The following is a 23176-nucleotide window of genomic DNA, read 5'->3' on the forward strand; positions in this document are numbered from 1 at the left end:
GCCCAAACAATGTCCAGTGGGGATCAGAGCAGGTTGTCAATAATTGAGCTGGAGCTGAAAGACTTCGGGGAACTAGTTTTGCTCCAGGGACAAGGGAGGTAGGGCATGGATGAGTCCAGGTGCTGACAAAAGATGAAAGATGAAGTAACATTAAAGGAAGGAGGGGCACTCCATATGGGCTATCAAAAGTTGCCAGGATATATGGAACACAGACATCTGGGGAAGTGGAAGTCGGGAAACTGCTGGCACAATGATAAAGGCCAGGAGCTGCATTTGTTAGACATTCCTTCAATGCCTGTCAAACTGTAGAGAGAGGGTGTGGCCTTGGTTCTAAGCATCAGATGGCCTTCCCAAGGTGATTGTTCACAGTTCTCAGACCCAGGGCCTTTGCCTCACCAGATACTGCTGGGGGGAAAACTCAATTCCCAGAATGGATATAATAGGACTTAGCCACAGCTTGACGTGATGGGTCACCCATTAGCCCCAGGCAGCCAGCATCATTCCTCTTCTATATAGTATTTGTTCTGTATTTGGCTACAGTGGCTTTTATCCTCCCCCGGCACATGGGATTCAAAATCTAAATCTTCTCTTTAACATTTAATTTTTTTCAAAGTACATGTGGTGCTTATCTTTAACATTATTTTCAGTGTCTGTGGTAGCTAGATTTTATGTTAACTTGAATTTGTATGACAGAGGTGGAACCCAACCTGTCAATCATGCCACCTAGTGGGGGTGGGAGTGGCCCTCTTATAAGAAATTGGGGACCTCCCTCTCTGTCACTTTGCTTTCCAACTTGCTCGGACTCTGCCTCCAGGGATGGCCCAATGTGGGCTGTCTAACCCTGAAAGCTGTCAGCATTCTGCCATACTTCTACTGACCTTGGATCAAAAATAACCCTGCACCCACCACCCTGGGATCTTCGTGCATTTTGCGTCACTGTTTTGCATCATGTCGACAGCTACATGAGTCTGAGGCTGGCTTGCATTGGAGTTGTGGGCTTGAGTTGGACTGGCAGGGATTTTTTTATATAAAAGATTACTTGGTGATATAAAGCTTTCATATATAGTCATTGGATTTAAGACAACCTTGCCTAATGGCCTAGAGAATAGAATGTTGAGTGTCGTCTGAAGCTAGCAGTACTGTGAACACACCATGATCACTTAACACAAAGTGGCACTGGAATCAATGAGATCATGTGACCTGGTCATCTGGAGCGAGACAAAGGGCTAGGGCCCTTTTAGAAATAAACACTAAATTCAAAATCTCATGTGATTTTGCACTATCCTATAAAACGATTATCTTCATTCCCATTTTACAGATGAAGAAACTTTGGCTCAGGGACACTGCAGCCTATTCAGTCATGGGATGCTGGGGTGAAAGCCTTAGCTCAAATTTTGTGGGCCTGTCTAGTATGTGCATCATACTCACTTTTAACTTTCCTCAAACAAGGACCCTAGGACACCAGTGTGCACGGAGCATGCTGCCATTTTAAGATGGAGAACACAGAGGCCCTTTGAAAGGCTACCAAGGTCTTGCACTAACTCTGTGCCACCGTGTCGCTTTTCACCAGGAAACCCCTCAGACTGGCTGAACATGTGTTCACAATGGGTGCAGGATCTGCTTGAATGAAGAGATTAAGCACTTTGTTACCCATCATTATATCAACTAATTTACTGTCAAAAAGTCAATTCAGCCTCATTGCAACCCTATCTGACAGGGTTTCAGAGGCTGTAGATATGTATGGGAGTAGGGGAGTTTCATCTCTCTCCTAGTAACTGGTAGACTTTAACTCCCATCCCGGTGGTTAAAATTGCAACACGTACCCAATAGCAATGGCAGGGACTATTAAAAACTAACTATTGCTGTGATAGTTACATTATCTGCTGTCAATTTGAGACTTAAGAGTGAAGGGGTAGAGTTTAGCTTGTCAAAAAGGTTGCAGCTTGATGACCTCATTTGGAGGCATTAAGGAGATAGTTCACTGAAAGGACATACGCTCGCTCCCTGCAAGACATTCCTTCTAAAAAGACACATGGGGCTACCCTAGAGATATGGAGCTGAAGGAACCACGTGAAAGCCCTGCCAACACTGAGATGCCTCTGCCGCCACTGAATCCACAAGATTTTCCACCCACTGGCTTGTAATCTTCCTGTATTCGGCATCCTTGCATATGTTGTGCAAGTATGAAGAGTTTATAGATTGCTATCGGACATGGTGGCTAATATATGACTTATGGACTTGATCTACACTCGGCTGGGATGTTTTCTCAATATTTAATTGCTTTTGTATTAAAGCTCTTTCTTATACAGATGAGTGTCTACAAATTTCTCTAGTTAACCCAGATTAACACATATAAACTGTATTAACTATAAACTATACTTACATAGTTAATTTGTTCAGAATATCCTTTCATCAGTTCAGGCCCATCTTTATTCACAGTTGTCTGAGAACCATGGGGTCATAGAATGATCTTTTGCACTTATACTTTCTATCAGAGTTCTCGGGAAAAAAACAAGGTCAACGTGGAGTATTCGTCTTTCACATCTTCCAGAAGCCCTACTTAAATAAAGGCGACTTGTCCTTACAGCAGTTTGGAAGTTATGAGTGACATTTCCAATAGATGAGTCAGATGGGGCAGGGTGTTCTCGAGGTCTAGTTGGGCACCTGCAGTGATATCAAGTGTCCCCAGTTCCTTCTGGGTGAGGCAAGTCAGAACTGAAGGTGGAGACTGGTCAGCCTAGAGCTGTGTCTGAGAGATCTGGGGTTAGCACAGGGCAGCTAAGAGCCCAACAGGAAAAAATCTAGTATGTGCAGGGGATCTGAGATAGAGGAGTTTGATTTCCTGATCCAATTCCTAAGCAGTCTGTGAGTCCTGGGACTTGGCAGTTCACCTTCTCTGTTCGCATCACACCCTAAGCTTCCCATCTCTGCTGAGCTGTGGAGCACGATGGGTGCAATACTGCAATGTGCATCCTTGATATCCCATTGATTTTGCAGCCCAAGCCACTCATGTCATCCAGCAGTGTGTCTAGGTGAGCCAGGGAGAGGTGGGCTCCTGGGAGGGCAGATCCCAGAGGAGAGTAAGGTGGGTAATGAATTAAATGGTCCAAAGCTCTTGGATCCCTAAAGTATAGACGGGTGGAGGTCATCACAGACTAAGTGAAAACATTTAGTACTGCAGTGACTCTGGTAGGCAGGGCAGAGGCCTGTAGGAAGCAGATGAGGGGGGACTGAAGAGGAGATGGCCTCACCAAGACGCAAAGACAAGTTCTGCAGGTTTAACCTTCTTAGGTGTGAGGCCTTGTAGTGTATTCACTCCCAACCCACGCAACACTGAGTTACCACTGGGTCACACAACAGGTAGTGCTGAACGAATAGTCACAATGCACGTCCAGAGGCATTTAGAATAGGCAGGCTCTCTTGTCCTGTCCTGGATGGGCTTGAGTTCCAAGTGCACACACCAGTGCTTGGGAATACCATGCATTGATGCAGTCAAGTCTGACCCTTGTACAGTTAAGACCATCTTCTACCATGGGAACAATGCAGTTTAAGAATGATCCATAACAAAGTGGGTGAACTTAAACTTGAATATCCATAGTCCAAGCCTCATTGCTTCCCAAACCAGTTTCCTAGACTTCCATTTGTCCCCATCATGCTATGTGTGGTTCTGAACCAAGAGGGCAAGTTAATCAGTTCATTGCCCCTTCCCCTCGGCCATCACTACCACTACTGAGTGCATGTTTTGTATGTAGAATTGATGCCAAGGTCTACTCATAAAGCTCTGACACCTCACACACGCAGCCAGTTGCAATCATTCATCCTTTAGACCCAAGGAAGCTGTGGGTGGTCATAGTGGCACTAAGCCCTGGTGAGAGTTCAGATAGGGAAGCACACTGATGCCTAGCCACCTTCTGCCCCCACTGCTGGCCCCATTCATGGGGTCTCATTACTATATGTCCTCCTTCAGGAGCAAGCCACAATCATCTTCTGGCCAGGAATGCAGGAATCTCCAATGACTGTTTACTGACAATGCATCTGTGAAATCAGAATAACACTTCACAGGCACTTTAGAGGTCTGGAGGCAACCTGAACGCAGTGGGCTTAGGAGAAGCTCTGTATCTCTGGTGCTCTGGAACAAAGGACTACTACCATTCTTGTGAGTGCAGAAGCTTTTCCTTTGAATCTGATCACTGGGAATGTTCCTCTGACCTGATGTTTTTAGCTTTTGTGTTATAGGCTAATTTTATTAAAACATAATTCACATAAGACTAACCCCATTAAAGTGAATTCAGTAACATTTAATACATTAAGAATATTGTGCAGTCATCATCGCTATCTAGTTCCAAAATACTTTCAACATCCCGAAAGGTAACCCTGTATCCAGGAAGCGGGCACTTTCCATTCCTCCTTCCCTCCAGCCCTCCCTCCAGCCCCTGGCAACCACTAATATGCTTCATGTCTCCATGGATTTGCCAACTTTGGGTATTCCATACAAATGGAATCGTATAGCACAAGGCCTTTTGTGCCTGAATTCATTCACTTAGCATAAAAATATTGAGGTTCATACACATTGTGGTCCTTTACCCATTTTTAAATTGGGTAGCTTGTTTTTTAATTGAGTTGTAATATTTCTTTGCATGTTTTAGAAGTTAGAGCCTTATCAGGATCTCTATGATATGCAAATATATTCACCCATTCTGGCAGTTGTTTTTTACTCTCTTGATTATGTTCTTTGAGGCACTTTATCCATTTTTATCTTTGCTGTTTGTCCTTTGGGTGTCCTTTCATTGCCTGGGCCCCAGAATGAACTGTCCTTCCATGCAAGTCTTGCTATTCACATTGCCATTTGAGAGCAGAACCCGTCTGTGATATGATGGAAATTAGTTTCTGTGCAGTGTTCTCATCAGTAACCCAGGATTCATAACAGCAGTTGGAGAATGATATACAAAATGCAAAACATGTCCACAATTCTTTGAAACATACAGTAATTATGTCAATAACATTGCTTTGTCAATAAGAAAGGCTGGGGAAAATAACAACACCCAAAACAACAAGAAGGATAACATTCTATTATTTTTGAAATTTCACAGGCTTTCCAAGTAAATTTTCTACAATAAGAAATACTGTATTATGTACTGATAAAATATTGAAGCTTAACAAATTAAGGTGCCTTCTGCCATTGCTTCTGACTCATAGTGACAGTGCTTCTGAGGCTTTATAAATCTCTACTGAAGCAGCTATTTCTCACTCATGAAATGGTTGGTGGGTTTGAACCTTCAACCTTGCAATTAGCAATCAAACACTTACCCAAGAGCACCAAAAGAGTCCTTGAAAAATTATGACAAAAAACAAAAATACAAACTATACTTATTAAAACTCATCCCACGGAAAGGGACCTACCCCTAACAAAAATATTAATTGGGCAGAGTACATCTTTTGGACCCATGGCCCTCATGCTGCAAAAAAATTACAGTCAGGGCCAAGGTAATGAAAGGACGTTTCCCAGAGGTGACAGAGAGAAATCTCTCCCCTGTACCTGGGGTCCTGAATACAGACTTTTGGCCTCCTACATGGAAAGACAGTGAATTTCTACTTTTTAGACCATGCCAAAAATTTTAAAGCAGATTCCGAGAAATACTTTTCTTCATTTTGGTGTTAACATCAGAAAATACAAAGTGAACATTAATGCTTCTGTGGTTAAGAGAGTAGTAAAATCCACATATGTAACTTTGGTAATATTCCTCCCTATGAATTCCCTTGTGTGAAAAATATGAAATAATGTGATTGATGGCTTCCCCACATGCTTACATGCACACCTGATCTTTCCAGTGTCTGATGTGCATAGGGAAGAGGCACACTGAAGGCTTCCCTTAACTTTATCATTCAGAGGATTGATCTACAACTTAATATTTCACATGTTGTTTAGGATTGGAAAAAGTAGATAGGTGATCCCAAGTATCATACATTACATGATGTCTCTTCACTGCGACACCTTCACATTCACCTGAGTTAGTTAGAAAGGCTTTTCTAATATGTGAATTCTTGATTTTGAAAATATGGGGAGAAGGATGTTACCACATTCCTTAGATTTAGAAGGCTTCTCTGCCAGGTTTGAACAAAGATGGTGGATCAATACTATGCAGTATTAGACATATATTATTCCTCTCCAGTATACTTACTCAAGTGTTACAAAGGATGGTGACCATCTAAAGGCTTTCCCACATTCCTTACATCCAGACTCTTCTCTATTTTGAGCTGGTATGTTTACAGAAAAAGTAATGACAAAATTTTCCTGCATTACTTACATTCATACTGCTTCCTCCACGGTACCTTCGTGTTTTATGAGAGGAGGTAGGAGTAGCAGGTTTCCCACATTCTTTACAACAAAAACTCTCTCCACAGTGAGGTTAATGAGGCTCATTAAGGACAGAGGAGTGAATAAAGGTGTTTCCGTAAGCCCTCTCTCCACTGTGAATTCTTAGATGTCTGGTGAGGGATGAGGAATCGGTGAAGGTTTTCCCACATTCCTTACACTCATAAGGCCTCTCTCCACTGTGTGTTCTTATATGTCTAATGAGGTGTGAAGAACGACTAAATACTTTTCCACATTCCATACACCCATAAGGCCTCTCTCCACTGTGAGTTCTAATATGTTTAGTCAGGTTTGAAAAATGACTAAAGGCCCTTCCACATTCCTCACATTCATAGGGCTTCTCTCCAGTGTGAATTCTTATATGTGTGGTGAGAGCTGAGGAATTACTGAAGACTTTCCCACATTCCTTACATTCATAAGGCCTCTCTCCACTATGAGTTCTTATGTGTGTTATGAGTGATGAGGACTGGCTAAACACTTTCCCACATTCCTTACATTCATAAGGCCTCTCCCCACTATGAGTTCTTATATGTGTTGTGAATGCTGAGGAACCAGTAAAAGCTTTTCCACATTCCTTACACTCATAGGGTCTTTCTCCACTGTGAGTCCTTATATGTGTAGTCAGAGATGAAGAAATAGTAAAGGCTTTCCCACATTCCTTACACTCATAAGGCCTCTCTCCACTATGAATTCTTATATGTGTAGTAAGAGATGAAGAATCACCAAAAGCTTTCCCACATTCCTTACATTCATAAGGTCTCTCTCCACTGTGAGTTCTAGAATGTCTAGTGAGAGCTGAAGAATTAGTAAAGGCTTTCCCACATTCCTTACACTCATAAGGCCTCTCTCCGCTGTGAATTCTTACATGTGTAGTGAGAGATGAAGGATCACTAAAGGCTTTCCCACATTCCTTACATTCATAAGGTTTCTCTCCACTGTGAATTCTTATGTGAGTAATGAGAGCTGAAGAATGACGAAAGGCTTTACCACACTGCTTACATTTGTAAGGTTTATGTCCACTATAACTTTTTTTATGTAAACTAAGTGAAGAGGGACAGGGTTTCCAATATTCTTTATATTCACCCTTATGATTTTTCAAATGTGTCTGAAAGGATGGGTAACTACAGAAATTCCCCCCATATTGATGACATTCATATGGTTTGTCTCCACTAACAGGTTTTACAGGAGTACTTAGGAACGGATAGCTATAGGTTTCTTCATATTCCTTACGTTGATAGATATCGCATCCAGTTTCTGATGTGACACAAGGCCTATACAATGAATGATCTATGAAGGATCGTCCACATGTAAGGTATTCAAAAGGATTTACCCCAGTAGTTCTTTTGATCTCAGTAAACTTTGGAATCTGACTCAAGGTTTTTCCACACTGATTACCTTCCTCATTTGCATGAAGATTCTCTACCATATGTCTTCTGTTAAAAATAGGAAAAACATGCAGTTAGAAATAAATTTGATAGCATTGCACAATTACCAAACATGGTGAACTTGAATGATTTTGGTCTGTTACGTCACATCTCCTAAGTTAAAAAATATAGACAAGATGCTGTCAGTTTGCCCACACGGGATATTCTGAAAATTGTGTTTTAGTCAAGTATGCCACAGATACACATTTATAAATGTAAATAGCATAAAGTATCTTAGAAAACACTTCATTGTAAAAATTCCCTGGACACACAATTTAGTTTGTATATTTGCATGTTAACACTGATACTTTCAGACTTTTTGCTGAGGCACTGCTTTCTCTGACGTGACTGGTACTCACCTCAAATAATTCCTCTGGTTGTTCTGCTGATCTTTATTGCTCCACAATTCACTGGCTTCTCCAAAAATGGAGGACCACGTGTCATTCTTCATAAATTGCACTACTGTATGTTCATTGGGTAACTTTTCTCCATCATTAAGTTTTCGAGAAACTGACCCCATGATTGAAGTTGAGATTTGCAATATGAAACAAAAGGAGAAGAAATGATTAGGAGGGAAAGGGCTACTGTGACCAAGACTTTGAGGAATTTTGTAGTTCTGGGCCTTTGGCAACTGTCAAAAGAAAGACTTCAATGCATACTGAGAGTGCCAGTGACTTGTGTGTAATTAGGACAGCAAAGGAAAAAGAGAATAAATGTAATGCTGGTGTAATTTTGAACTGTACAATGTACATGTTAAAGAAATATGCGAAGGACTTAACTTATCCTACAAACCCAGTTGTGGATTGTGTATGTCAGGAAAATAAGCTCAGGTATTTGAGAATTTCGGGTTCTTCAATCCCAAAGACTTTTTCTAATCTATTTATCCACACCTAACTTCTTCTACATATAAGTAACTGACCTTAAAAGGATTGTTTTCTTTCTGGTTCTCCCTGAATTAATAGTCCTGAATAAATCGTATCTTTACTCTCCTAAGATCATAACCCCTAAAGCAAATGGTCACACACCTATTACACCTAAAAAACTGAGACTAAAAAAGAAATAAAGTCAGTTTAAGTTCAGGTGGAAGACAGGATATTTAAAATCCATAGAGCGTATGAACAAACCTATCCTACTTAACAATTTATTGCAAAATTCTGGAGAAAGGTCAGTGAGTATATATTTAAATACTAATAAAGTTTGTTTTTAAATAATGCCATCCTTACCTACTGAGGCCAGGTTTATGAAGGTTTCCAACATCACATCTATGTAGAGCTTCCTCTGAGCAAGATTCATCAAAGCCCACTCTTCCTGGGTAAAGTTCACAGTCACATCCTCAATGACCACTGAATCCTAAAACATAAACATGTATTCTAGTTTATCAAAGAGATATATATAAGAGCCCCCAATAAAAGTAAGAAGGAATAAAAGTACGGTATCTCCCAATGTGTAATAAAGGTTCAGCTAAACTGTGTAGGTGAAATGAGAATTCAGAGATTAGACACATGATTCTGTTTTCTATTAAAATCTACCCTAGAGCTTAGCCATCAGGATCCCTCACCTTACACTAACTCCAACATCTATTACATGGACCTGTCTCTTATATTCAACAATATTTCAAACACACTGAGTTGTTTATTTCTCTATACATCAACTGTGATCAATTCCATCCTTATTCTCTATCTTTGTAATTAAAACATTCAAAACACATCAGGAATCCAAAAAATGCTCTATCTAAACAAGTCCAATAATCTAACATTCTGTGTTAGGCTGAGTTGTCTAGAGAAACGAGCCTACGACAATCATCCATGTGCAAGAAAGAACTTTCTATCACAAAGCAAATTTTTATCAGGAAAGGAAGGCCCAGCCAAGTTCAAATCAAGTCTGTAGGTCCAAAGCTATAGCTGGGTCCTCTTCACACTCACACAGCTACAGGGCAGTGACACTGAAAAGCACAGTGAGAAGCAGCGAGACCACAGGCCAGTGAGTGCAGAGTCACAGGATCCAAAGTCAGTGATAGCACTGCAGGGCCCTTGTTGCATAAGGTTGCCCACATAAGGTCGGGTTGGGCAGCCCACATAAAGTTGCCCCTGGAGGTAAAGAGAGTCCTATTAAAGTATCGGTGAGGAGGAAATCAAAATGGTAGAGATCATCTGTTTCTTTTTACTATTAATACAAAAGGCCACACCCCCAAGGAGGTGTCATCAAACTACCATTTGATTGACAGGACTGACTACACCTAGGTAGGAATGTCTAGTTGACATAATTTTTCACTGCCACACATTCTTCTGCAGCACAATTCAAATGCATCGATTCTTCTGTAGTCTTCCTTATTCAATGTCCAACTTTCACATGAATATGATGCAACAGAGCACACCTTGGCTTGGGTCAGGTACACCTTAGTCCTCAAAATAACATCCTTGTTCTTTAATACACTAAAGAGGCTTGTACAGCAGATTTACCTAATGCAATACGTTGTTTGTCCCCTACTAATGCTTCCATGAACACTGTAGGACTAAGTAAGGGGAAAAAAACCTTGACAACGTCAACATGTTCTCCGTTTATAATGTTACCTATTGATCCAGTTGTGAGGATTTTCATCTTCCTTATGTTGAATTGTAATCCATACTGAGGACTGCAATCCTAGATCTTCATCGGCAAGTATTTGAATTCCTCCTCACTTTCAGCAAGGTTGTGTCATCTGCATACTGCATACCGTGGTTGTTAATAAGCCTTCCTCCGATCCTGATGCTGCACTCTTCTTCATATCATCCAGCTGGATGATTTGTGCTCAGCATAGATTGAGCAAGTATGGTGAGGAAGGCCGCAAACCTTTTCTGATTTTAAATCATACAGTATTCCCTATTCTGTTTTCATAATTGCCTCTTGATACATATACAAGTTCTGAATGAGCACAATTAAGTGTTAGAAATTCCCATTCTTTTCAAGGTTTATTATTTCTTGCAGTTTATTATGGTCCACACCGTTGAATGTGTTTGCATAGTCAAAGAACCATGGGTAAACATCTTTCTGGTATTCTCTGCTTTCAGCCAAGATCCATCTGACATCAGCAATGATATCCCTTGTTCCACATCCTCTCCTGCGTCCAGCAGTTCCCTGTCAATGTACTCCTACAACCATTGTTGAATGCTCTTAAGTAAAATTTCACTTGTGTGACATCAACGACATCGTTCTATAGTTCGAGCATTCTGTAGGGTCATCTTTCTTAGGAATGGACACAAATATGAATCTCTTCCAGTTATTTGGCCAAGAAGCTGTCTTCCAAATTTCCTGGCATGGGTGAGTGTTTTCAGTACTTCTTCAGCTTTCTGAAACATTTCAACGGGTATTTTGCCAATTCTTGAAGCCTTAGTTTTGGCTAATGCATTCAGTGTAGTTTGAATTTCTCCCTTCAGCACCATTGGTTATATTAATATGCTCCATCCAGAAAGAATGGACTGTCCACTAGTTCTTTTTTGGTACTGGAGAAGAATATTGAAAGTACTATAGCCTGCTAGAAAAACAAACAGATCTGTATTGGAAGAAGTAAGGCCAGAGTGCTCCTCAGAGGCAAAGATGGTAAGACTTCATCTCACATAATTTGAACATAGATCCAGGAGAGATCAGTCCTTGGAGAAAGACATCATGTTTGGTTGAATGGACGTACAGTAAAAAACAGTAAGGCCCTTGACAAGATGGGTTGACACAGTGGCTGCATAAATGGACTAAAGCACAGAACAATTGTGAGGATGGCGCCAGACTGCGTAGTGTTCCATTCTGTTGGGCATAGATAGGGTTGCTAGGGATCGGAGCCAACTTGATCGCACCTAACAACAAATAACAACAACGCCACATATTCACATCACTTCCTTGTTATCCATACATTTTACTTTGTTGTACAAATCTGCCAGAACTCTCAACAAAACATGAATCACAGTGTGAAAGCAGAATGAAATATTAACAGGGAGAGACACTGTAGTGTTTCCTTTTGCACCTCATCAAGCATGGAGAGGCCCCATGCTCACACAAACAAATGGGCAACCCATGCCCTGAGATGGACATACTTTCTTGGGGAAACTTGAGATCACCAAAAGATGATAAGACAGCTTGCCAAAAGTATTCTTTTTGATTCAAAGCAATCCCTATATATAAATGAGTCCTATCTGGTCCTGAGCCATCCTCGCAATTGCAACATTTGAGACCATTGCTGTAGCTACTGTGTAAATCCACCTCACTGCGGGTCGTCCTCTTTTTTGCTGACTTTTTTTTGCAACCAAGAACAATGTCCTTTTCTAGAGCCTAGTCTCTTCTAACCACGTGCAAATCACGAGACAGTCTCACCGTCCTCACGTTTACGGAGCTATAGCTATGCTTCCCAGACAGGTGTGTGTGTTTCTCTGGCAGTCCACAGGTACTTTCAATATTCTTCGTTGGTACCATAATGCAAATGCATCGTTTTTTCTTTAGACATTTGAAATACAACTTTATTCTGGTTCTAAACACAAAAGAATGAGAATTGCAGTTAAAAACAAACAATGTTACCACTGAATACTATGATGTGACTGTAGCAGTCTTGTATTTGAGTTTCAAGAAAACAAATGTTCCAAAACAGATATGTATGCAGGTTTAAAAAAAGAAAGTTTGACTGCCACATTCTCTCCAATTCCCATTCATCTCCTTCAGCATCCCAAAGACTGGCACATTCCGCTTAGCTATGTAATAAAAATGGCAAACATGTTACAACACTGACATCATAAGATTGTTGCCTCTAAAACTAGACTTCTGATGCCCGACTCCAGGTCATCATCCTCATCTGAGAGAGTGGCTGTCTCTAAATCATGCTCATCTGTGCTACCGAACCAGGGTCCATAACAACCTTTGGTGAGCAAAAGCAGGCATGGCAACAAACTCCAAGTTAAGGATCACCAATTAATTGTCTAACAAGCCAAAGGAAGGGCTTTTTACAAAGTTGTAATTACTTTGGGCAGAAAATTAATAGTACTGAAGGTTCTTCTTTCAATGGAAGATGATGGATTTTGCCTTAACCTTCCTGTCCTTAATGTCCACTTTGTTGCCACATAACACGATGAATACGTTTTCACATATTCGAACCAGATTCCTATGTCAGCTAAGGCACAATCTTTTAAGTAACCCTTGAGGATATGTTGAACATCCTAAGGGCACCCTGGGCTTGGATATAATCGCCATCTCTCAGTCCTCCACATTTTTCTTGACCAGCCATATCCCACACGTTGAACCCAAAGCGATGTGCCTCAATGCCTAAGGTGGCGACTCACATCTCAAATTCACCAGTCGGATGGTGTTTCACAAATGTCATTTTTCCAGTACCACCATCACCCACCAGTATGAGTTTGAACTGGACTTGGGTGGCCAAAGCGGTGGTTCTTCCAGAAGCGGCTGGCTACGTCTGACTAAAGGGATGAAAAGATGGTTGAAGCCTCAAATGCATCATTCTTCTCAATTTTTCCTTACTCGTTGTCCAGCTTTCACATGTATATGAAACTATTGAAAACAGCACGGCTAGGGTCAGACATACCTTCGTGCTCAAAGTAACATGTTTAACACTTATTTAATGCTTAAAAAATGCAGAAAGTAATGCAGAACGTAAGGGTTTAGATGTGGATTATCTGGTCAATGAGCACATCCCAAGATGTGCCAGCGCATGTCCAGAGCTCATGGTCGGATCAGTCCATATTCAGCTCCCTGTCATACTGAAATGATGCTGACTGAAAAGGTACAGACTGTTCCTAAACCAGAAGAAGATAGAAGAAAAGATCTACCAGAAGAAATGGAATAAAAACATATGGCTCTAGAGTAAATTAAGCCTAAAATATAACCTAATAAAAGTAAAAACAAACATGAAAGGATATGAAAAGAAAATAACTGAGACATATAACAATCAAACCTCAAAAACAAAAACAAATAATTATGAAAACAAAAACAAATAATTATGAAAGCAACTCAGGAAAAACATATATGTACCTACAAAGAAAAATAAAAGACCAAAGTCTGATTTCTCATTATTTTCTCACTTTTCAGGTTGTCCAAGGAATACTTAATATCTTCTGCCAATGTCATAATTCAAAAACATCACATCTTCTTCAATCTTCTTTATACATTTTCCAATTTTTGCCTATGGATGAGGCCACTTAAAATACCACGACTGAGCTGAGACAGTTTAGTCTTTAGAGTCACATCTTTGCCTTTTAAGATGTTAAAGCGATCTACTGCAGCAGATTTACCCAATGCAATATGTTGCTTGGTTTTCCAATTGCCGGTTTCATGACTACTGACTATGGATCCCAGTAAAATAAAAATCTATCACAACTTCAATCTTTTCTTTGTTTATCATTTTACTTATTGGTCCATATGAGGCTCTTTTTTTCTTTTACAATGATGTATAGTCCATGCTGATGGTTATAGTTATTGACCTTCACCAGTAGGTGCTTCAAGTTCTCTTCATGTTCAGGAAGATGCGCTGTCACCAGTACATCACACATTGTTAATGTCTTCCTGCAAGCCTCAATTATTATCCTGTTCATAAAAAAATCTCTGAGAAACCCTAAAAAAAAGAAAAGGGGGAAAAAACAAAAACCATGGAACTTGTAGAAACATTTAGTAAAGTGTTAAGATGCACTTAATAGATGTCTGGGAAAGCTCCCTCACAAAGTAGAGCCAACTTTACAGATGAGAACAGAGTGAAGATTTCTGGACCTTCTTTTGTTGATGGGGCAGTTCAAAATCAGACGAAACAGCTGCAAACACCCATTAATAATTGAAATGTGGAATCATGATGCATGAATCTAGAAAAATTGAAAATTATCAAAAATTAAATAGAACACATAAATATCGACATCCTAAGAATTAGTGAGCTGAAGTGGACTGACGGTGGCTATTTTTAATTCAAGCAATCATAGTTTACGCAACCACTACAGCAGCAGAGATCCAGATTGCAGATACATTTAAAATTTAAGCTATTATTTGTTTATCCTTTGACCCATTTTCAGTTTGTTCTAGTTTCTGGTGCTGGAAGTACTATGGGGGTTAGGGTTAGTGTTAGGGTTAAGGCTAGGATTAGGTAAAAAAAAAAGTACTATGAACTGCTAAAAGGATACATCAATCTGTCTTGGAAGAAGTATAGCCAGAGTATTCCTGATAGGCAAAGATGGCAAGACTCCATCATACATATTTTGGACATGCTGTCAGGAGTGACCAGTCCCTGAAGAAGGACATCGGGACATCATGTTTGCTAAAGCGGAGGGACAGTGAGAAAGAGGAAGGCCCTCAAGGAGATGGAGTGAAAGAGTACCTACAACAATGGGCTCAAGCACAGCAATGGCTGTGAGATTGGGGTAGGACCGGATAGGGTTTTGCTCTGTTCTGCATAAGGTTGCCAAGGGTCAGAACTGACTCAATGGCACCTAATAACAATTGATAGGATTATTAATTTAGTCAATGGTAAACAATTTAAAACACTGTTGAGAAAGGGAAATTGTAACGAGTATAGACCAGCTGTGAACTGCAGTACATGAATTGTTGACTTAAGCAACTGGACAGAATAAAATTGCCCCATTGGGTTTTCAATGCAGTAAATCTTTATGGAAGCAGAATGCAACTTCTTTCTCCTACAGAACAGCTAGTGGATCTGAACCACTGATCGTTTGGCTGGTAGCTGAGTACTCTGACATCATCATGCTACTACTTATGGAACAGATAATCCAAAATAAGCAGAATATACATTCTTCCTAGCTCACAACTAAGCTCATTTACCAACACTGATCACATTCTTGATCATAAAACATACTATAACAAATTTCAAGATTACAAATCATCCAAAATATGAACTCTGATTGTAATGTGTCTAAACTAGAAATCAACAACATAGTGTGCCTAAAGTAGAAATCAATTAACATAAAGGTAATTGAGGGGAAAAACAAAATTAAAATAAACTTAAAAATAATATGTAAGACTAAGAAACAGGCCCCAAAATTTGGAAGGTAATTTAAAGTAAATCAAAATGCTGCTTTATCAAAATTTGACCTGCAGAGAAAGCTGTCTTTAAAGGGACATTTATAGCACTGAAAGTATCCATCAGAAAAGAAAGGCAAATTGAATCTTAAGTGAACAGAATATGGAAATAATATGAATTAGAGAGCAAATTAACAAAAACTGAAAACAGGAAATCAATAAAATCAGCAAAACCTTTGGTTTTCAAAAGATCAATAAAATTGATCAGTCAAGCTAAGGAAAAAGATAAATGATTAATATCCAAAAAGAGAAGAGACATGACTATTGATCTAACAGACATTAAAAGGATAATGAAAGATAATTATAAACAACTCTGCACACAATAACCTAGATAAAACAGACAAATTCCTTGGAAAACATACTCTCCCAAGATGTACAGAAGCAAAGCCAAATCATCTGAAAAGCCTCTATCTGTTCAATAGTTAAATAAAATAATTAAAAACTACACAAAACAGAACACTAAGTTCAAATGGATTCAGTGCTAAAATCTGATTTCAAACTAAAAAGAATAATCTCCTCTACGTCTACTAAAAACAGAAGCGAAAGGAATACATCCAAACTACTTATAAGACCAGTATTACCCAAAACACAAAAAATAACACACATAACTACAAAAACAAAAAATGACAAAATGATAGTTTTCATGAAAATAGATACACAAAAGTTTTGCACCACAACCAAGTGGCATTTATCTTAGGTACGCAAGACCGGCTGTACATTAAAAAAATTAATTAATGTATCACATCAACAGACTTAGGAAACAAAGTCATAAATATTAAAAGTCATAGCCCAACACCCATTCATATCAGATTTCATCGTGGGGAATGTCTACATCATAACTCCCAAACCACTTAGGCTTGTGTCCCAGCCAAGTTGACAACAACGATAACCACCACATCAGTACTCATTATTTCTACTCAATACTCAGCATTATACTAGATCCTACCTACTGCGATTGAGTAGATGTCAATTTACAGTGTCTCTATAAGCCTCATAGTTTCAGAGGCTGTAGATCTTTACAGAAATAGACTGCCTCAGCCCTCCAGTGGAGCAGCTGATGGGTTTGAGCTGCTCGCCTTTTGGTTGGCATTCCAACAAGAAAATGAAAGAACATCATGCTTGTCGAGCAGTGGAGACCTTTGGCACGATGGATCAACACAGTGGCTGCAACAATGGGCTCAAACAGAAGAACAATTGCGAGGATGGTGCAGCACCGGCAGTGCTTCCTTCAGTTGAACATAGATAGGGTCCCTACGCGTTAGGGCAGACTCCCCAACGATGTGGAAAAGCGTGGTAGTTCCTCAAAAACTGAAAACAGAACTACCACATGACTCTGCAGTTTTACTCCTACAGCTATACACGCAAAAGACATGAAAGCAGAGACTTGTACACACATTCACTGTAGATTTACAGTAACCAAAATGTAAAAACCTTGATGCCCAACAACAAATGAATGGGCAAACAGTATGGGGTACATTCATGTAGTGAAATACTACTCAGACAGTAGAAAAAGCAAAGGCATAATGCATGCTACAATATTGATGGAGACTGGAAATGTTGAGAGCCATAAGTCAGCGACAAAAGACAAAAAAACGTATGCTGTTGTTTATGTAAAAAAAAAAAAAAACAAGAAAAAGACACCAGAGATTACTAAGAACAGAAGGAAATGGGGAAAGAAGAATAATGGGATAGAAAAATCGCATTCAGTAAGGGCAGAGCTGCACAGTGCATGCCTGGCATTGCCGTCAGTAGGCTGTACATTAGTAAAGAGTAGCACTGTCAAAGGCTGTGCCAGCTATGAGGGTAAGGAAAGGGTATTCCTATCACATCAGAAATCTTTATTAAGCAAGCATTTCAAAAAGTAAAAGTTTCGCAAAATATACCACATCTAGGTCTATACACCCCTATAAGTGTTATTTCCATCTTTTTAACCATTGTCCCCACCCCTAAAGAATTCTGCACTCAATTTACACCTTGTCAAAACTGCAGTTCTAGTTCTCAGGGAACTCAAACATATTCCTATTAATGTTTTAGGACTTTGTGGAACAAAAGGAAACCAAAGGGACAAAGTCAGGGCTGGAGGGGAGATGGGATAAGGTTTCACAACGAAATTCTCCAGCACAGCACTTGCTACCCTTGAAGAGTGAACAGGTGCATTTTCATGATGGGAAAAAAATTACATGGCACAAGTGCTGGACTTTTTCTCGCCAAGGCGGTTTTTATATTTCCTAAAACTTCTTCCTAATGAGTGCCCATGCTCGTCTGTGTCCTATGAGAAATTCTACCAAACTGACTCTTTTGGAATTGCAAAAATCATTTACCAAAGCCTTCTGAACTGACCGCTGCATCTTGAAATTAAATGGCCCAGCGCAACCCTTGGAAGTCACAGTTTTGATTGGCTCGTGCTCCTTAGATCTATTGGTAAATTCAAGTCTCATCCCTGAGTTACAATGAATGCCATAAATCCATCTTCATTTGCTTCAATGTTGCTTAAAGAGGGATGGAAAGATCAGCCCTTAGAGCTAGCTCATGTCCAGGAAAACCTTTTGCACCCATCCTCTTTTTTGAAGGTGCCCTCCTGAGACTAAGCAGTGTATTACTGAGAGAGTTTGTCTGTAGCCATCCACTGATCACAGAGACACAGTTAAGCATTTTGTCTGAGAAAAGCCCATGTATGTACTAGAACTCTAGGAGCATTATTCTTTCAATTACCCTCAGATGCATAATTACAAAAAAGAAAGAAAAGAAAAAGCAATTGTTGAGGCTGCATATGTAAACATCTCATGGGATTTAATCTCTTAGTTTGGAGGGTAGACTGATTACAAGTTTAGTGTTTCTGTCATACCTCACAGTTCCTAGTTCACAGTGCTTGGGTCTTAAAAACTTACAAGTGCCCAAAGGCCAACAATTGTTCTCTATTCGCCTGGTGCGACATAGGAAGAAGGGTTAGGAATAGCAAGACAATATTGAATGTATGACTAATTCCCTTTGTGCCAAGATACCAGATCTAGGTAGTAACATGCTACCATTACTGAACATTTGGATCAAAGATTCTATGATGGTTAAGTCTCTGTCGACTTGGCTCAGCCAGGATTCTCGGTAGCTTGGCAGTTAAGATCCAGTAATCCCCCATATTACCTAACACACACATTGTAATAAATCCATAATGGGATCTGCAGTGGCAGCCAATCAGTTGTGAGAAGGTGAGGGTGGTATGCAAGCTCCCTTCTGAGGTCACAGCCCTGAAGATATTTCCTTGGGGGTGTGGCCTACTTCCCATATACGTAAACATAGGGAGTTTCTTGCTGGATCTGGATCCTGCACCTGGCTCAATGACCTTCAGTTCTTTGGACTTCAGCCAACAGCCTGTCATTCTGCCACTGACCAACCCTGTGAGCCATCTATAGCCTGCTGTCTGACCTGCCATCCTTGGATTCGATGGACTTTGCCTGACCTGCTGACCTTCGAATCATCTGCTTCTGCATCCACTAGCCTGTGATCTTCTTGGTTTGTCTGCCTGCTTCTTGCAGCTACATGAGCCTAGAAGCAATGTCCAGCTTAAGACTTGACCCATGGACTTGAACAGGACTGCATGTAATTGCTTCTACAGTTGTGAGAGTCATTTTCTTCCTTTTACTTTTTGTGCCTCTTTTAGAACATTTCTTCATTTTTGTACTCATTATTACTAGCTCTGTGTTTCTCCCTAACCTCTCCTGTCATAACCCTAGGAAATGATTCATTCACTGTCTATAGATTTACCTAGTCTGGATTTCATATCAGGAAAAATCATACAATGCCTTCCATAACAACAAACCAGATAAACCAATCCAAAAGCATAAAATAATAAAACTAGAACAAGTTTAAAATGGGTCAAAAGGTAAACAAATGACAAAATGTTAAAATGTATAAGAGTTGTATGAGCCCCAATAAATTGTTAATAAACAAAAAAAAGAAACGTAGAAGACATAAATATGACCAGATTTTAAAAAAATGTAACCTAACTATATTCATGATTTCATTTTCTGATGTACTCTAAGGGCAAAGGACTCCTGTTCTTTATGTAACTCACTCTCTTTATGTAGAAGTGTCACTACTTTTGCTTCTCTAGAGAACTCAGCCTAACATAGATTCCAAACAAGAATCCTGAACAAAAGGAGAAAAATGTAGAACAGAATTTTAAATTTTTGAGACTTCTGAAGCCAGAGAGTGGCCGAACCTCTGAGACTAATTGAGATAATCTTTAAACCTTAAATTAAAATAGTCCCTGAAGTCTTCTTAAAACTAAATAATTTAGTATAACTGATTAAAAAGAAAGCCTGCTTTTCTCATTTTACTCTTTTAACAACTCTCTAAATAGGATGCAATTAAAAACAGCGACTTGAAAGATTCGATAGTGACCTCAGGGGGATAATGAGTTTACGTTGATGAAGGAGGGCCAACTCACACCAGGAGGGTGGAAATGGGTGTGCAACTCAAAGAAAGTAAGCAATGCAGTCAGTGCCGCTACATTTTCCATGGAGGAGCTGATCGACTGGCAGATACTTTGCTCTGTATATTCTCAAGAACAAAATAAAATTTAAAAGAAAAAATTCTCACAAGTAGCGCAATTAAGTAACATCATAATTCACGGAGAAAAGATTAGAGCTGTCAAATGTTGGTTCATTTTACAACCAATGCCCTTAGGGCACCATTAACGAAATCAAATGGCATGCTGCAGTGGACACATCTGCTGCAAAAAACCTCTTTAAAGAGTTCAAAAGCCAAAATGTCCCTTGAAGACTAAGGGGCAACTGTTCTAGGCCAGGAAAAATGAAGAGAAACAGATGCCTCTGAACTCCGGTCTTGGAGAGGAAGGCTGGAGCTGCTGTGGATGGCCAGAAGCATGACCGATGCGGCTTGCACGGAGCGCAATCCGAGCACGAGCACTCCTGAGAAGGAAGACTGGTAAGACTCACCTCAGGTAGCTTGGAGATACTGGGCGTGTTATCGGGTTGCTGGAGTAAAACATTATACTTAATAAAGTATGCGCATCATGGTAAAGAAGGACCAGTGCTTGGTAAAAGCCTAAGAGAAGACCCTCAATGAGATGAACACACAGTTGCTGCCAGCAACGGGTTCAAACCCATTGTGAAGACTAGGCAGGACTAACCAATGTTACGTTCTCTTGCACCCAGGATCCCTAGGCATCGGAACTGGCTCATCAGCGTCTAGCAACAGGAGCAATAACAACAGGTAATTTTAGGTCTCTGCGTGGTATAAATGGTTTGCTTTAGACTATTCACCAAAAGGATGACTGTGGGAACCTACCCAGTGGTACTGTAGAAGAAAAGTCCTGCATTTCTAAGGCTTACACTACAAAACCATCCAGCACTTAGTTCTGCTCTGTAACACGTGGGCCACCATGACTTGAAATGGCCTCCACTGCTTCAGTTTCGGTTTGATGAAGTTGCGTTCAGCACTGCTATTGCTATCAAAGAAACCCTTGGTGGCACAAACAGTTACAAGTTGGACTACTCATCAAAGTTAGCAATTAGAACTCATCCATGGACACCCTCAAAGTAAAGCCTGGCTATGTACATACCAAAGGTCAGACCTTGACAACTGTAGGATGACAGCCCTATTGTTGCCATTTGGGGTCGCAATGAGTAGGAATCCACTCAGCAGAAACCAACAAAAATATTGTTACGAAAAAGATCTCCAGGATAATTTGGTGAAGAACATATGCAAAGGCCATGCGATGTTTTGTGTAACCAATGAGAGGCAACAGGTTTCTGTTTACATTCACTTGTTTTTACACAAGCTTTGGCAAATGCTTCCAAAAATAGTTAACAGTCTAACTGAAGAGGAATGGGCTGGATGAGAGAACTAGAGTGGAAGCAAATCTTCATACAGCATACCATATGTGTCCATAATGAATTTACAACTTTAAAATACCATTTACTGTAAAACCATAGTGTAAGAAAACGACCTTATACTTTTTAACATGCATAAAGCAAATAAACCTTTATACTCTTAACCAAGGATTTTCATTTGTAATTATAAAACTATTTAAAATTTAGTCATTTGGGTATATTATTAAATCAGCTAACACTTTTCACTTGTAATTATAAAACTATTTAAACTTTAATCATTTGGGTGTATTATTAAATCAGCTAACACTCAACTCCAAAAACTCACTGCCATCGAGTTGATGCCGACTCATAGCAACCACACAGCACAGTGTAGAACGGTCCCTGTGAGTTTCCAAGAGTGTAACTGTTTTTGGCGTAGAAAGCCTGTCTTTCTCCTGTGGATCTGCTGACCTGGTGGATTACAGCCCAACGATAACCACTCGGCCACCATGGTGGGCTCCTGTACATCAGCTAATACATTTGTGCTGAAAACATAAACCTAAAATAGAGCTATCTTTCTAGTGACCAAGGATACAAAAGTCCAGATGTACAGTTTATGTTTCTAAAATGACTAAACTATTCAACACATTACAAGTTCTGGCATGATTTCTTACATGTAATAGAAGCATTTCAAGATTTAAGTAAACATTAAGGTAAATTTTACATCAGTTAAAATGGGTATGGATTGGTCTTCTATTCACATACTTAAAAAATTCTCAGCAGAAAACCACAAGCTAATCTTTCAATTTTATTCCAGTGGAAATAAGCCCCAAATTTAAATACACTCATCCAATGTGTTAACATCTATAGTAACAGAGAGAACACTTTAATTTCAGGTTCTAATTCAAGACTGCGGAGAGCAGTTGAAATGATAAGAAGTTAATGTCAGCTCTGGCGAAGGTATGTGGGAGGACAAGGACCGAAACTAAACTAAAAAAAGAAAAACATGCATCTCATCCGTCCGGGAGCCTTTAGGCAAAACATTCCCCAATAACAAAAAGGTGGGGTTTGGAGACTCCTGCCCATGATCCAGCTGGACCCACTGTCCCTGTTTCATTCTGTTAGTGATGTCATCAGCCCATCATGCCCTAGCCAGTAACCCATAAAAGGAGTCAAGGGTTCCCCACATTAACTGTCTCCATTCTCTCTAACCTAATCACCCCATGTGAGAGCTAGTGCTATAGTTTTAGAACTACATAGAAAAGACTTCATGGGGAACCCAATGAAACAGTTTGTAGTGATGGGACAAGAATGGCTCACTCTCTTCAGCCAGATCTAGTGTCTGCAGGATGTGGACAGGGGGTCCTGTCACTAGCACAGATCACCAAGGCATAGGATAGGGATGTTAAGATCACACGGTGGCAGTTCTTCAAGTAGCACTCAAGATGACCTCAGGCATGCAGAACTTGACAAACGTGTGGATAGAAAGAAAGGGTGCGGGA

The 23176-nt window shown here is 40.0% G+C and overlaps 1 protein-coding gene across 1 annotated transcript in view; it reads right to left on the reverse strand.

Annotated features, from left to right (window-relative positions):
- Positions 1-4266: 4266 nt before the first annotated feature.
- The window catches only part of LOC142446526 (uncharacterized), a 28322-nt gene continuing 9412 nt past the window's right edge, over positions 4267-23176 (reverse strand). The window contains 5 exon segments of the mRNA XM_075548278.1: positions 4267-6483; positions 6486-7806; positions 8157-8307; positions 9021-9147; positions 12136-12289. Of these exon segments, the coding sequence (XP_075404393.1) occupies positions 6421-6483; positions 6486-7806; positions 8157-8307; positions 9021-9147; positions 12136-12234 (1761 nt within the window). The 5' untranslated portion in view covers positions 12235-12289 and the 3' untranslated portion in view covers positions 4267-6420.

The sequence above is a fragment of the Tenrec ecaudatus genome, chromosome 1, assembly GCF_050624435.1.
Source record: "Tenrec ecaudatus isolate mTenEca1 chromosome 1, mTenEca1.hap1, whole genome shotgun sequence".
In the NCBI taxonomy this organism is placed as follows: Eukaryota; Metazoa; Chordata; class Mammalia; order Afrosoricida; family Tenrecidae; genus Tenrec; species Tenrec ecaudatus.